Genomic DNA, 10,886 nt, shown 5'->3' with positions numbered 1-10,886 from the left:
GGCATGGGATGGGGATTGCATATCAAAACGTACCATTGCTAGAAGGTTAGAATGTCTCCTAGCACAGTCTCAAGAGAACGGAGGAGATCCCAGGAGACAGACAGTTACTCTGAGAGCTGGACAGGGCTGTAGAAGGTCCTTAACCAATCAGGAGTGAATAAAATTTTGGCAAAATGGACTAGCCTGCCACATCTATTTTTTTTTTTTTTTTTTTTTTTTCCCCCCCCCCACTTTGATTTTGGGAGTATCTTTGAATGGAGCTCTGTGTTTTCATTTCCATGTCGATATCAACATATTTTCCCCATTGAGATCTGATGTGTTTTCAAAGTGTTCCTTTAATGTTTTTGAGCAGTGTAAAAGGAGCTGTAACACTGATCTGCCTTTGAGCTTTCACATCCTCCTTCATATCATGTCTCAGCATGACTGTAAGTTTAATATGCACACATGTATGTCTCTATATATCTCTACCACGTGTGACAGCAGGAAAACAGAAAAGTGGCAAACCGTGGGGTGTGATCTGTCTTCTGTGCGATTTGCACGTCAAAACGAGACACCTGTAAATGTAGGAAAATGCTGGAAGCTCTGATTTGCCCTGCAGTGAATGGATTTCTCTGTTCTCATGAAAACCAGGCTTGTTGTAACACATCACTGCAGGCTCGGCCTGTCACACAATTGTTTGTCACATTCCAGCTTTGCCATTCAAGTTGAACAATATGCTGCTGCTTATCCTGCTGACTTTGGACTGTACGTGGCATGTTGTGGTGAGCACTGCTTGCAGATAGATGGTTTTCATATTTCTGGCCTGGTCAAAGCAAAGTTTACCTACTCTACATTCCACATCCCCTTTGTCAAATACAAGATAAGAAACTTGCCACGCTGCCTGCGATGCATTTGTTTCCTAAGTTATCAGCTTGTGTTTAAGCCCAGCAGCACATTACATCTGGAAAAAGCAATAGATGGCTAATTGCACTCATCTGGCAGGTAATTTGTAGTCATATGCTGTTTTAGGATATTCTGTATTATATTAGCAATACTCCAGCTGTGTAGCAGAATAAAAGTAATCATTAGAAAGGTGTTGCAAGACAGAGGTACAGGTATGATATAAACCTGAACAAAAGCATAAAAACAGCATTACCACTGGAAGGGGAGAGGCCAGAGCGAGAGCCCTGTGGGGTTGTGAGCTGGTGCTTCATTAACTGACTTTTACAGCTCTGAGGGTTCAGCTGTACCTGCTAAGAGTAAGACTGAAATTCAGGGGTGGGACTTTTTTCTCTGTCGTACCAGTCTGTCTGGATTTTTTTCTTATCTTCCCACAACAAGCTGCTGGTTCTTCAGAAAAGTTTTTGGGTCTGGCCACTTGTGATTGGAGGGAGAAATCGAGTTGTCATTTTGAGATTGTCTTGCTGAGCAAGTTTTTTTTCTTTTGCTGGTGCTTCTGGTCAACCTGAACTGTGAGATCTTGCAGAGACTCTCTCAGGGACTCGCTGAATGTGCATGCAGGAAAGGATGATCAACTTTTTATATTTTTTCCTCCCAGTGTTGGGAGGATACACCCTCACCTCGGTTTACCTGCTAAAGAACCCACAGATTCTCCACAGGAAGAAACGCCCTGCTTTCTACTGCAAAAAGATCGCACACAGAGGAGGTAAGGATCTGCAGTCAATGTGTGGGACTCAAAGAACATGATGTGTGGAAGTGCTCACCGGACTGGGCTTGGCATGCAGTCTCTGAGCCCTGAGGTCTGAGTTTTAATCTGCCTTAAGTCCATCTGTAAAGCAGCTGCATGTCAGTCAGTAATTTAACTGGAGAGAAGCCCAAAACACTGATGCTATTGAATGTTATAGAATGCTTTTGCTTCACTTTCCAACATTTTAAATGCTAATTTCTTTCAGCAGCTGCAGATTTTAGTCCTGTGGGTTAAAGCCTTATGTATGAAGCTTTCCCATGGGGTGCCCCTGATTTTTCTTACTGCTTTAAAGATGAAGTCTTTGAACAAAAGGCCTGTTTTTTATATCTAAATCTTATTTTACTGTGCAGATACTTTTTTCTGTTCTACCACGAAGCTCAAGCTGAAAAGTTAATGTGCAATTCTAACTGATGATGTGATTTGCTGTAATGTTTAGTAGGACCAGTTTAGCAGCTCTCTGAGACATTTTGAGTACTTCGTATTTTCTGACTACTGGCATAATTTCTATGAATTTTAGCATCTGGAGAGAGGATAGAGAGCACCATGGAGGCATTCACACAGTAAGTACCACACTGCCCTCTTTGAAGTGCTGTGAAAGAAGAATGCATCAATTTTTACATGATGGCAGACTTTTTAGACACCACACCCCCGACCCTCCCTATTCCCAAAAAAGGTGTATTGCTAAAAATGTGAAAGTGACGCACACACCCCTGACAAACGGTGGAGTCATCATTTTAATTATTCGTATCTTTTCTCTGTTGTCAGTGCGGCGGAGCAGGGCACTGAGATGCTGGAGATGGATTGTCATTTGACACATGATGGCTTTGTGGTGGTATCACATGATGAGAATTTGCTGAGGCAGACTGGCCATGATGTCACAATCTCCTCGCTCAATCTGCAGGTAAGAAGCCGGATCCTGCTAGACTGGGGCAAAGGTCACAAGGCCGTACTGAGACAAGAAGTGGTAATCTTTCAGAGACACCTGCTCTGTTTCTGTTTCATAGATGAGCTTTGTTACATTCATTGTTACACATGAGGAGACTATGTGAGTTTTATCTTGAGCACTACGTCTCAAATATACAATTTTTTGTGGCACAGATTCAACAAGGTGCTGGATACAGTACTCAGGGATTTTAGTTCATGTTGACATGATGACATGAGACAGTTACTGCAGATTTGTTGCCTGTATATAAATGAACCTCCTGTTCCACCACATCCCAAATGTGCTCGATTGGATTGGGATCTAGCGAGGCCATTTGAGTACAGGGAACTCAATTTTTGTTTTCTAGATGTTTGAGCTTTGTGACATGGTGTGCTATCCTGCTGGAATCAGTTATGAAAAGATAGGTACACAGTTCATAAAGGGATGGACATGTCAGCAACAATACACGGGTAAGATATTTTCTTGGCCCCAAAGTGTGCTAAGAAAATGTCTGACACTTGCACAAGATGGGATCATGTTATTTACACCATAATTCTGATCCTAACATTCAAATGGCACAGAAAAACATCAAGATTCACACCAGACAACATTTTTTCCAGTCTTCTATTGTCCAATTTTATTGAACTTGTGCAATATTAGTCTCAGTTTCCTTTTCTTAGCTAACAGAAGTGGTACTTGATGTGGTCTTCTACTGCTAAAGACCACCTGCTTCAAGTTTTGACATGTTTAGAAATGCTGTTCTTCATAATTTGGTTGTTACACGGGGATATTTCACTTATTGTTGCCTCATCTTGAAGCAGCTATGCTATTCTCCTCTGATTTCTGACATTAACAAGGTACTTTTACCTACTTAAATCCCCCCCACCCTGATGCTCAGTTTGAACTTCAACAGGATGTCTTGGCCATGTCCGCATACCTAAATGTAATTGCTGCCATGTGATTGGCCGATTAGATATTTGCATTTATGGGAAGCTGAACAAGTGTGAGTGTATAATACTCTAGAGCAGCGGTCTCCAACCTTTTTTGCGCCACGGACCGGTTTATGCCCGACAATATTTAAGGTGTCGCGGATAATAAAACAAAATAAAACTAACGGTACCGAAAAAAGATTTATTCATAACACACGTGAAAAGACCCAGGAAAACCGAGTTAACGATAAAAACGATAACAAAATAACGCTGAAAACCGATAAAAACCCTGAAAACCATACATTTCACACCTGAGCCTCAACTCTCGCGGCCCGGTACCAAACGACTCACAGACCGGTACCGGTCCGAGGCCCGGGGGTTGGGGACCGCTGCTCTAGAGTTCAATTTAGTTTTATTGTAAAATGCAGAATAACTGCTTAAAAGTCAGTTTTCACTTCCAAACAATCTGGTAGTTCCTTAAGCTCACATGAGACTGCCAGATTCGGTTGTAATGCTACTGTGAGCTACGGGGCTTTACATGGGGGTTTACATGTTATTACATGTTTTTCCATCCAGATTTAACAGCACACTTATTTACTGTAGCAACATTACTTACAGAGCTGCATGGAGGCATCTTTTAATTCTTTTAAATTCACCATAATCTTCAAAAAGGGCACGCTGCTTGCATTACTCTTGAGGTTTCCTCGGAAACAAAGCTGTAATTTCTCAGTAAGAGTTTGTTCAAGCATCAGATTACCATCAAGTGAATGTTTGCATCCGGCTTTGTTGCATGTACCAACTCAGCTGGGACAACAATACTAAGAATATCCGATGGCGTACACAAATTCTTTTCACCTTAATCACATCATAGTAAATTCACCTTATATCTCTCTGTTCAACTCTGTTTTAAAACTTTTAGGATTTGCCTTTGTATAAGGAGAGACTGGAGGTAACATTTTATGAAGGTGAGTTCCTCCTGTTATATCTAATTGTTCATTTTTAATGAAAAGACATTTGAAGAAGAAATGCATCTATAACAATAATCATCATCATAATCATAAATCAAACACTGTATGTTGAAAAATGTATAGACAAAACAATCAAACAACTACTGTTTAAAAGTGACAGAATAAAAAAAAATGAGCTTCCCCAATTTCCTCCAGCAGGACATCAGTATTAATACTCTGGATCAGAGTTGGCTAGTGATACTGAATTCATATCCAAGAGAGGGGGGCAAAATTAGAGGGACTCTGAGGAGTAACCTTAAAGCCTGAATCATTAAATAATTGCCAGACTATGAAACTTCTAATTAAAAATAAAATTAATAAATATTACTTTGTATCATATGTGCTACATCCAGCAATTTTCTTGCAATTTATTGTTTAATTCACTGTAAAAGTTATTGCCATAAGGAGAAATACAATTATCTGCAAAGAAATCATAGCTCACACTGTATTTGTTAATTACATAGCCAAATCATAAGCGATCGGTTAGAAACAGCAGGAGGCCAACAATGAAACCTTGTGGAACACCGTTTCTTAGCATCACTATAGCTGACTGCACAGATTATCAGAACACGTGTAGACACAGATGAAACTAATATAAAAGCAAACCTGAAACGCAGGTACTATATTAAAAGAGTGATAAAAGCAGCAGACAGATCCCAGATGAGTAAAGCAGTGTGGTGCACCACAGTCAACTGCCATAACAAGTTAATTTCTTTCTGATATGCTCATGCATCTAATGTGACTTTACTTTTCACCCCTCCTTTTCTTTAGGCCGTTACAGCACTGGCAAGGACAGGAAGTTTGCTCTGCTGGAGGATGTGTTCAAGAAGTTCCCTGAGATGCCGATCAGCATTGAGATCAAAGAGAACAACCACGAGCTCATTAAAAGGGTACACGTTAATCGCCCCGAAAAACCAACACCAAACTTCTACCACAATTTCCTGATATATGAAAAAGCTTCAGCTTTTCAGGATTGAATCAGGCCTCTTTGAGGTGGATACATTGTCTAAATTCCAGTCAAGGTGGACAAATTATGAGTGATTTTCTAACTACAAGGCTAGGGAGCTTTTCCTGTGCAATTCTAAATATGTTGTCCACCTTATAAACAGTGTCCACAGTTTACTGCCCAAGTCTAGCACAGCAGCCTCTGTGATTGCTGTGTCTGCTGCACCACTTGCACTCTTACACCTTCGTGTCATCATGTCCTGAATGCTAATATTTGTTTCCCACTTGATTTTATGTTTTTAGGTGTCTGATCTGGTTAAACGCTACAACAGGGAGGGGATCACTGTGTGGGCTTCCGCAGACTCCACGATCATGAAGCAATGCTGGAAAATGGTACATTAACCAGCTGGAGGAGATGAGTTACCTGTATAGCATTAACACACTTTACTCATTATAACATTTTAATTGCATGCAGGAAATGCATGAAATGAAGCTATATGATGGCGTTACAGGGTTTCCTTAGCTTTTCAGTATGGTTTTCAGCATGATTCATAAACACCACCTCTGTACCAGTGTTGTCACCCAGCATGTCTGTGTCTCTTTTCTCTCCTTCCACGTAGAACGGCTCCATGCCGTACAGTTTCACTATGAGCCGAGGCCTGCTGCTTCTACTTCTCTTCTACACGGGGCTGCTGCCCTTTGTGCCAATAGGAGAGAGTTTGCTGCAGTTCTACCTAATGCGCATCTTCAACAGGTGTGACTGCAGGAGTGTGTTCAGTGCATGCTGAGTAAACTGTGTCCATTCATGTGCATGCACAGTCCTTTTTCTGTTAAGACGGTGACGCTTCATGTTCTTGCTATCTATGCTCACTGTGTCTGGAGCCCATTAACATTTTTCCTGGTTCAAAATGAGAATTTGAATGATGATGGTGAATAACAGCTAAGCATGACTGGTTTAAGTATGGTACAGGCTCTGGGTCTGTGTTGCCTTATTTGGGGGAAAAACCAGCAATTTTCCCTTTGGTTTTAAATTCTGACCGTTTACTTTGGGGGGGGGGTTGTAGTTGTGAATGTTTATGTTCTGCTTGTTCAGCTGTGGTTCATACATTTCTGTTAAACACATTCAGATTTATGATTTACTTTTATTTATAAAACTCTGGGAGCACTGAAAGTTTCTCTGTGCAATGACAATTTAATCATGTAGTTGTAAGCCTTTTTCTGCGACCTCTTGGTTTTTATTCTCTCAGATACTTTTATTTCATAAAAGTGTAACTGTGTCTTACTCTGTCTCTGTGTGCGCTGAAGGACATTCATTCCCGATGAAGCTCTCCTGAGGAACAAGCTCGTTGTGTGTTTGATAGAAAAGTAAGAGAAGTATTAAAAAGGACTATGGTAGTTGTTCCTACTCACTTATTTATTGGTCTTGAAATCTAAATTATAAATGCCAAAAATCGACAAAACATTCAGTCCTCACTACACTGAAAGATTGTTTACACTGCTAGCTTAAATCTAGCATTTTAAGCACAGTGTGCAGTTTGTGTTTTATTTTAAATTTGCTTCTTTCATGCTGTCATTGCAGAATAACTATGAGGAAGAGTCTTTTTAGGCACCTCGCTGCCCGTGGAATTCAGGTACGAAATCACATTTCTAAGTGTTTACAGCACTGTGCTTGAAAGAAGAGTTAAAGAAATGCAAAGAAAGCCAGAACTGTGGAATATAAACATATCAGAGTAAAATAAAACGCTAAATACTGAGAGGCAAATATGAAAAATATCACAAATGTTTGTTTACCTTGTCAAAGGCTCTTTGTCTTATCAGAGTTTTGTTTGCTCATTCTCATTTAGATAGAAACAGTGCAGGGACCACAAGTGTGCTCAGAAACTTTCCTGGAACAGTTTTGCTTCACCTTTTACTTTGCTCTTGTGTCTTCCATGAAAAGATGAACAGGGAATCCCCAAAATATAATTCCTGTTAAAGTCAATGGATTTGATTTTTCTCCTACTAGTCACTGCATGGTCAGCTGCATGATGCTATTCAAACTCAACAGGTTATGATCTAACACAGAAAGCACTTCAGCATGACAAATAGTTGACCTCACACAACCACTATGAGTGTCCTGAATGCATCATCTCTATCCTGATGTGATGAGATCAACCCTGTTGTCAGGACATGACTCCACTCAATAGCTGGAGAAAGTAACACTCTTTAAGCTATGTGATATTTATATTTTGTCCTTGTTGTATTTCAACACTTTTTTAAATAATGCCAAAGTAGCAACCAGGAAATGTTTCTTTCTATATCATCTACATGTTGTTTTTTAGTGTTTTGGGGAGAATTTGTGGGCATGTTAAAATCCAAGTATTTTAATCAGTGATTCAGTAACATGTCCACACGATTTACAGCTTATCAGTCCACTGAATGTCCTAATCAGTCCTACTGATATTCCCTCACTAGACTCTTTAGTAGGTAATTGGTGCCGACTACCAGGTTTGTGTCCTTTTGCCTTCAAAACTGCCTTAATTCTTCATGGCACAGATTCAACAAGGTGCTGAAAACATTCTCCAGATATTTTGGTCCATATTGACATGATGGCATCACACAGTTGCCGCAGATTTGTCAGCTGCACATCAGTAATGTGAATCACCTGTTCCACCACATCCCAAAGGTGCTCTGTTGGATTGAGATCTGTTAACCTTGGAGTTTATTTAAGTACAATGAACTCATTGTCGTGTTAAAGAAACCAGTTTAAGATGAGTTGAGCTTTGTGACTTGGTGTATTATCCTGCTGGAAAGAACTAGTGAACCAAAGGATGGGTACGCTGGTCATAAAGGGATGGACATGGTCAGCAACAATACTTGGGTAGACTGTGGTGTTTATCTGATGGTCAGTTGGTACTAAAATGCCTAAAGTGTGCCAAAAAATATCCCCCTCACCATGACCAAACCGTTGATACAAGGTGGGCTCATTTTCATGATGTTTATACCAAATTCATCATCTAAATCTTGCAAATCTTGCAGAATTCAATATTCATAAGACCAGGTAACGTCTTCTGTTGTCAAATTTTGGTGAGTCTGTGGGAACTGTAGCTTCAGTTTCCTGGTTGTAGCTGACATGAATGGCACCCAGTGTGGTCCTCTGCTTCTGTAGCCCATCTGCTTCAAGGTTCAACATTTTTTATTTGTATTCACAAATGCTCCTCTGCATGCCTTGGTTTTAAGGAATGGTTGAGTTACAGTTACCTTCCTGTCAGCAAAGCAGCCTGGCCACTCTCCTCTGACCAGAGAACTACAGCTCACTGGGTATTTTCTTCCTTGGACCATCCTTTGTAAAGCCTGGATATGGTTCTGTGGGAAAATCCCAGTAGATCAGCAGTTTATTCTTTTTTTTTTTTTTAAGACTCATACCAGCCGTTTGGCACCAACAGCCACTTTCAAAGTCATTTCAATCACATTTCTTCCCCACTCTGAAGCTCGGTTTGAACTTCTGCAGGTCATTTTGACCACGTCTACAGGCAGCCATTCGACTGGCTGATTAGATATTTGTGTCCACGAGCAGCTGAACAGGTGTCCCTAACAAAATAGCCAGTGAGTCTCGGTGCTCACCTGTTAACCGGCTCGTTCGGCTAATAAGATTAGCTTTGCAACATGCTCCATGAAAATTTTTTCCCTTGTTTTCTCTGTTTCCTAGGATACATATTATTCTAATCAAGATGAATGTGACACTTTTGTTGCCATTGCATTGATTATCAATATCATTTTGTAATGGTTATTTATCTACACTGTAGCCTGAACAACTGTCCCATGGTGCTTCAGATTTTCTGCTGCCATACAAGGAAAAACAAAGCAGTGAAATGTCAGTTTTTAACTGAAGATAACTGTTGCAATTGCAGGTGCATTTATTTGTTTGCAACACAGAAGAAGACATAGAGGCGGCATTAGAAGTAGGAGCCACTGGAGTGATGAGTGACTATCCAACTCTTCTGTCCAGCTACTTCTGCAAAAACAGAAGTCAGGACTGAATCCAAGCACACCATCACATGATGGCAACAATGACACTGATAAAAACGGCTAATGCAACATTTGTTGAAGAATCTTTGGTCTACATAATAATCGCCATGCAGTGGGAACACAACTATCATTAATCTCTTCAGTGCTGACCTTTAATCGCTGCTGACGGAATGACTTGTTTGTCATGGGATCGTCTCTACAGCCTCCACCCACAAACAAACCACGGCATTGATTTGGTCTGCAGCACATCTAACGAGTGAATATTTAACTAGCTGGACTGTATATCTGATTAAATGTGACTTTATTTTGAATGTCTCTAATGTTACTTTCTGCCACTTTTAAGATAGGGCTTGAGAAATAAATGATTATGAATAAATCACTTGCATTTTGGCTTTTATATTCTTTTGGGCCATTAGAAGATTACAAGGTAATTACTGGCAGTACAAACATGAATACAGTACAGTGTGTTACGGAGCAATCTAGGCAGCATAGTGCGAATCTCTTTGACCGATTTTCTTGACCTAAAAGAGACTGTAGAGAGTGTACACATGCTGTAAACCTCACCTGTGTCCTTGTTTTCCCAAGCAACTATGGTCAAAGTCCAGCCACCCGGTCGTGATAATAATCAACCAGTTTGTTGGTGAAACAAAGAGGGTATTTTTCTGCGTAGGTTGGCGACGATCAAGTTAATGGGATATACCTGGATTTATGCAAAAAAATAATAACAGTAGGCACCGAGAGCAAAGTAGCAATAAAATAAGATGTCTTGGTAGTATTGAGACACTTGAGACAATTTCCCATATTTTGACTGGTTCGGGAGGACATGCAAATCAACTCAGTTTTATTTATATAGCATCAAATCACAACGAAAGTTGCCTCAAGGAACTTTACATGTAAGGTAGAGACCCTACAACAATACAGAGAAAGCCACAACAATCAAGCAACCCAGTATGAGCAAGCACTTGGTGAGAGTGGGAAGGAAAAACTCCCTTTTAACAGGAAAAAACCTCAAAACAGAACCAGACTCAAGGAGGGGCAGTCATCCACCATGGCTGGTTGGAAGTGATGGTAGGGACACGGGACTAAAACACTGTGCACTTTGCACTTTTCTAAACTCTGGTTTTAAGCCAGTGCGAACGGTAGGCCTTTTATTATAGTGAGAAGAAGCTTAGCCAGTTTAACGCCATAATCATCAGGGAAAGCTACAAGTCAACAAGTTGCACACTTGAAGAAGAAAATGAAGTTCCAGTATATTCTGAATAATGTGGTGTGAAGTGACACAATATATGTGTTATAATTAAATAAAATTGCTGAACTTTTCAGATGTGGCAAAAGAAAGCTATGCAAATCTATGGATAGATTCAAACTGAAGGCCCCAAAATGCAGAA

General features: G+C 40.3%; 1 protein-coding gene across 1 annotated transcript; it reads left to right on the top strand.

The window, feature by feature from the left end:
* The first annotated feature begins 1,195 nt into the window (after positions 1–1,195).
* gdpd3a (glycerophosphodiester phosphodiesterase domain containing 3a) lies at positions 1,196–9,874 on the top strand. The gene is made up of 10 exons (XM_082529241.1): positions 1,196–1,645; positions 2,205–2,247; positions 2,453–2,588; positions 4,458–4,503; positions 5,317–5,435; positions 5,794–5,883; positions 6,111–6,244; positions 6,796–6,855; positions 7,070–7,121; positions 9,381–9,874. The coding sequence occupies exons 1-10, from the start codon at positions 1,489–1,491 to the stop codon at positions 9,507–9,509; spliced, it is 966 nt and encodes a 321-aa protein (XP_082385367.1). The 5' UTR covers positions 1,196–1,488; the 3' UTR covers positions 9,510–9,874.
* The last annotated feature ends 1,012 nt before the right edge of the window (positions 9,875–10,886 follow it).

The sequence above is a fragment of the Aulonocara stuartgranti genome (assembly GCF_965226115.1).
Source record: "Aulonocara stuartgranti genome assembly, chromosome: 4".
NCBI lineage: Eukaryota > Metazoa > Chordata > Actinopteri > Cichliformes > Cichlidae > Aulonocara > Aulonocara stuartgranti.
The sequence above is the reverse complement of the archived record's forward strand: the minus strand, read 5'-3'. Positions and strand labels throughout refer to the sequence as shown.

What these genes read in the sequence shown, in the direction of transcription:
- gdpd3a (XM_082529241.1), top strand. Translation starts at nt 1,489, where the DNA reads ATGTGCATGCAGGAAAGGATGATCAACTTTTTATATTTTTTCCTCCCA. An exon ending in GGAGGTAACATTTTATGAAG is followed by an intron (nt 4,504 to 5,316) that starts GTGAGTTCCTCC and finishes CCTTTTCTTTAG; the next exon opens with GCCGTTACAGCACTGGCAAG. An exon ending in CTAATGCGCATCTTCAACAG is followed by an intron (nt 6,245 to 6,795) that starts GTGTGACTGCAG and finishes TGTGCGCTGAAG; the next exon opens with GACATTCATTCCCGATGAAG.